This window comes from Lutra lutra, chromosome 11, assembly GCF_902655055.1.
Source record: "Lutra lutra chromosome 11, mLutLut1.2, whole genome shotgun sequence".
NCBI classification, from domain to species: domain Eukaryota; kingdom Metazoa; phylum Chordata; class Mammalia; order Carnivora; family Mustelidae; genus Lutra; species Lutra lutra.
Window position 1 is genome coordinate 99281452 of NC_062288.1, and position 4105 is coordinate 99285556.

The 4105-nt window shown below is 36.5% G+C and overlaps 1 protein-coding gene across 1 annotated transcript; it reads left to right on the forward strand.

Moving 5' to 3' along the window:
• Window positions 1–1377: 1377 nt before the first annotated feature.
• Window positions 1378–2101, forward strand: LOC125080754 (nascent polypeptide-associated complex subunit alpha-like). Its single transcript, XM_047694821.1, has one exon. The coding sequence runs from the start codon at window positions 1415–1417 to the stop codon at window positions 2060–2062; it is 648 nt and encodes a 215-aa protein (XP_047550777.1). The 5' UTR covers window positions 1378–1414; the 3' UTR covers window positions 2063–2101.
• Window positions 2102–4105: the final 2004 nt, after the last annotated feature.

Genomic DNA, 4105 nt, shown 5'->3' on the forward strand with positions numbered 1-4105 from the left:
ATCCCAGAGATCTAGTTGTTAAACATTTACTAGCACATTAATGACTTTATCTAAAATGTAATGAGGAATCACTAAGAGACTTTAAATTAGGGTGCCAACATCTAGTTTGCATTGTAACAACTTGCCACACACACTCATAATCATACAGTTCCAGAAGTCAGAAATCCAAAATGGGTTTCAGTCAGCTAAAATCAAGGTACCTGCAGGTCTGCTTTCCTTTGGGAGGCTCTAGGAAAACACTGGTCTCCTTGCCTTTTCCACATTCCTTGACGCATGTCCCCTTTTTTTAATTCAAAACCATCAAGGTCTGGAAGAGTCTTTCTTACATCACATCACTCTGACATTCTAGTCTGCCTCCCTGTTCCGCTTTGATTACTTTGGACCTGCCTGGATAATCCACATTAACGTCCCCGTATCAAGGTCTACTGACTAGCAAACTTAATTCCAGGCGCAACCTTCACTCCCTCTTGACATGTAACATATTTATAGACTCTGGAGATTTGGGGAACCATTCTACACCTACTGCTACATTTTCCATAGTTTGTTCTGCAAGTGGTATGGAAGATGGGCTAGATGCTAGTAAGAAGCGTAGGACAATACCTCAGGGAGATAAGATGAGAGCTTGAATGAAGTTAGTGGAAGTTAGAATAAAAATGGTGAGGGTAATTGATGACTTCTTTGTTGGACATAATGCAATAGGGGAAATAAAAGAACCCAAAGCTTTAACATAATGCAAAATTGTATCAACAATGCATGATATTGTTTCCATTTCCATTACAAATAAAAGTTATCAAATAGAATTTATATTTTGGTAAAATTGCCTATTTTGTATTAGATTGCAAACCAAAACAGCACTGTAATAGAAACTGTGTGCAATTTATCAAGTCCTAGCAAATACAATGTAGTTACCTTGACTCTTCAGATTTTTCTTCTCTTTCCTCTTATTCTATAACATTCTGTCCACAGCTTTGAAATAAGTAACGATGGATTGGAGAAACAAATATTGTTTACTTCTTTATACATTTATATTCTAAATACCACTCTCGAAGAATTCACAGCAACTTTAAGTGGTTCCTAGAGGGGGCATATATGTTTTGCTTCTCCAACACATTAGCCCAAACTACCTATGAAACAGTTACAGAAATGAAATATTCACCACTAATATAAGAAGGCACAATTATATTTATTCCTAAAATAGTAAGATAAAATAACTTACGTCAGGGAAAAGAAGAACTTGTGTCTGGCTCTTACCATTTAACTGAGGGAAAGACTGATTAGGTATTGTCTATTGCTTAGAAGCTTAGATGAGTTAAAAACAAAACAAAAAAAAAACAACAACAAAAAAACTTTTGATTAAAAAAAATGCCAGTTGGCTCTTTCTGCCGCCATCTTGGTTCCGCGTCCCCCGCACAAAATGCCTGGTGAAGCCACAGAAACCGTCCCTGCTACAGAGCAGGAGTTGCCACAGCCCCAGGCTGAGACAGGGTCTGGAACAGAATCTGACAGTGATGAATCAGTACCAGAGCTTGAGGAACAGGATTCCACACAGGCAACCACACAGCAAGCCCAGCTGGCAGCAGCCGCTGAAATTGACGAAGAACCAGTCAGTAAAGCAAAACAGAGCCGGAGTGAAAAGAAGGCACGGAAGGCTATGTCCAAACTGGGTCTTCGACAGGTTACAGGGGTTACAAGAGTCACTATCCGGAAATCTAAGAATATCCTCTTTGTCGTCACAAAACCAGATGTCTACAAGAGCCCAGCTTCAGATGCCTACATAGTTTTTGGGGAAGCCAAGATCGAGGATTTATCTCAGCAAGCACAACTGGCAGCTGCTGAGAAATTCAAAGTTCAAGGTGAAGCTGTCTCAAACATTCAAGAAAACACACAGACTCCAACTGTACAAGAGGAGAGTGAAGAGGAGGAGGTTGATGAAACTGGTGTAGAGGTTAAGGACATAGAATTGGTCATGTCACAAGCAAATGTGTCAAGAGCAAAGGCAGTCCGAGCCCTGAAGAACAATAGTAATGACATTGTAAATGCTATTATGGAATTAACAATGTAACCATCTGAAAACGAGGACTTTTTTTTTGGTGTTTCAAAAGAATAAGTGCAGCTTGGTTTGAAATGTACTGTTTCTATCATTAATAAAGTTATGGCTTCTTGTTGGATGAAAAAAAAAAATGCCAGTTGTAGTATTCCTAAATCTTATAAAAGCGACTAAAAAGGACTAAGATGCCAGCACAAAGTAATTGTCCAAAAAATACTTTCTGAAGATATAAATTAACATAAAGCAAAAGAAGTCTTTCTCAAAAATCTTTAAAGCTCCAGAAATATGTACTATCAGTTATAATACCATATATTTATATTTGTGGGCCTTAAAATTTGGCCAGGGAACACTAATCCAAGTCACTGTCATATGTACAAGTGTCACACGTTTCCCAAATTTTCTCTCTGCTGCCATTCTTGATCCCCCCTTAAACCACACACATGTAAAATCATTATTGGTAAAATCGAAATACCATCGTAATTCTCCTGCATGAAACTCTCTAGGGGCTTCCCCGTTTCACTGGAAACAAAATTCCTAACCCTTGCTCTCCAGGGATTATCATGGCTAGCACCCATTTAGATGGTGGACTTCAAATCTGCTTGGAACATGCTACCCCAGATCTTTGTCTCTTACCTCTGAAGAAAGGCTCTCCCTAACCACCTTATCTAAAGTAATACCCCTTCTCATCCTGTCAAGTTATCACCTAATTTCATAATATTTATGGATTTTAAATTTCTTAAACCTATTAGATTAAATCTATTACTATTTAGCTTTATTTACATTACCTTATTTTTGTTTTACTTCCTCCTCCTCCCCATTAAAATATAAGTGCTATGACTGCAAATTGTTTGTGTTTTTGTTCATTGCTCTATCTTGGTGAGCCCTCACCAAATATTTTTGTATGATTTAATGCATGTATTACCTTTAAGTGCAATGTATACAATCTTACGTAATTATCAATTCATATGATTCATATTGCCTGATGAATTTACAATGGACAGACACCATCTCATGTATCCATCTCCCTTAAAATTTCACATAAATGAGACTCCCATTCACAGTTCAGGCAAGAAATACATAAAGCATGGTTTTGCTCATTTAATTCTCTCTCTCCACAGCATCTTAACCTTCAGCAAATTCTGTTGGCTTTGTTTTCAGACTCCCCGTATACCTCTAGTACCTTAATCCAAGGAGCATCGACTCTTACATAGACTACCATAAAGAAAAAATAATAATTTTAGCTTTGTGAAGTTTGAGAGGGCATTTGCGTATACATATCACATAGGTAGAGAGTTATGTTAAAACAGGTTTAGTGGAAAATATATTAAAATATAAAATTTGGAGTTTTTATTCTGACAGGTGTAAGGTGATTTTTCATTATGGTTTTGATTTGCATTTTACTGATGATAAGTGATGTTCAGTATCTTTTCATATGTCTGTTGGCCATCTATTTTTTTTTTTGGAAAAATGTCTATTCATCTCTTTTCATTTTTTAAATGGATTGTTTAGTTTTCTGGTGCTGAGTTGTATAAGAATGAAAAAGACAAGAAATAATAAGTGTTGGCATGGATATGGAGAAAAGGGAATGCATTTGCACTGTTGAAGGGAATATAAATTGGTGAAACCACTATGGAAAACAGTATGAAGGTTACTCACAAAGTTAAACGTAGAAATACCATGTGATCTAGTAATTCCATTGCTGAGTATTTCCCCAAAGAAAGTGAAAATACTAATTCAAAAAGATATATGCACCTCTATGTTTACTGCAGCATTATTTGTAACAGCCAAGATATAGAAACTACCCAAGTGTCCACCAACAGATGAATAAATAAAGATGATGTGTGTGTGTGTGTGTGTGTGCATGCATACACATGTGCGTGTGGTGGAATATTACTCAGCCATAAAAAATAACGAATTCTTCCCATTTGCAACAAGATGGATGGATCTAATAATACACTGCTAAGTAAAGTAAGTAAAAAAAAGACAAATAGCATGTGATTCACTTATATGAGGAATCGAAAAAACAAAACAAATGAATAAAGAAACAAACAAAAAACC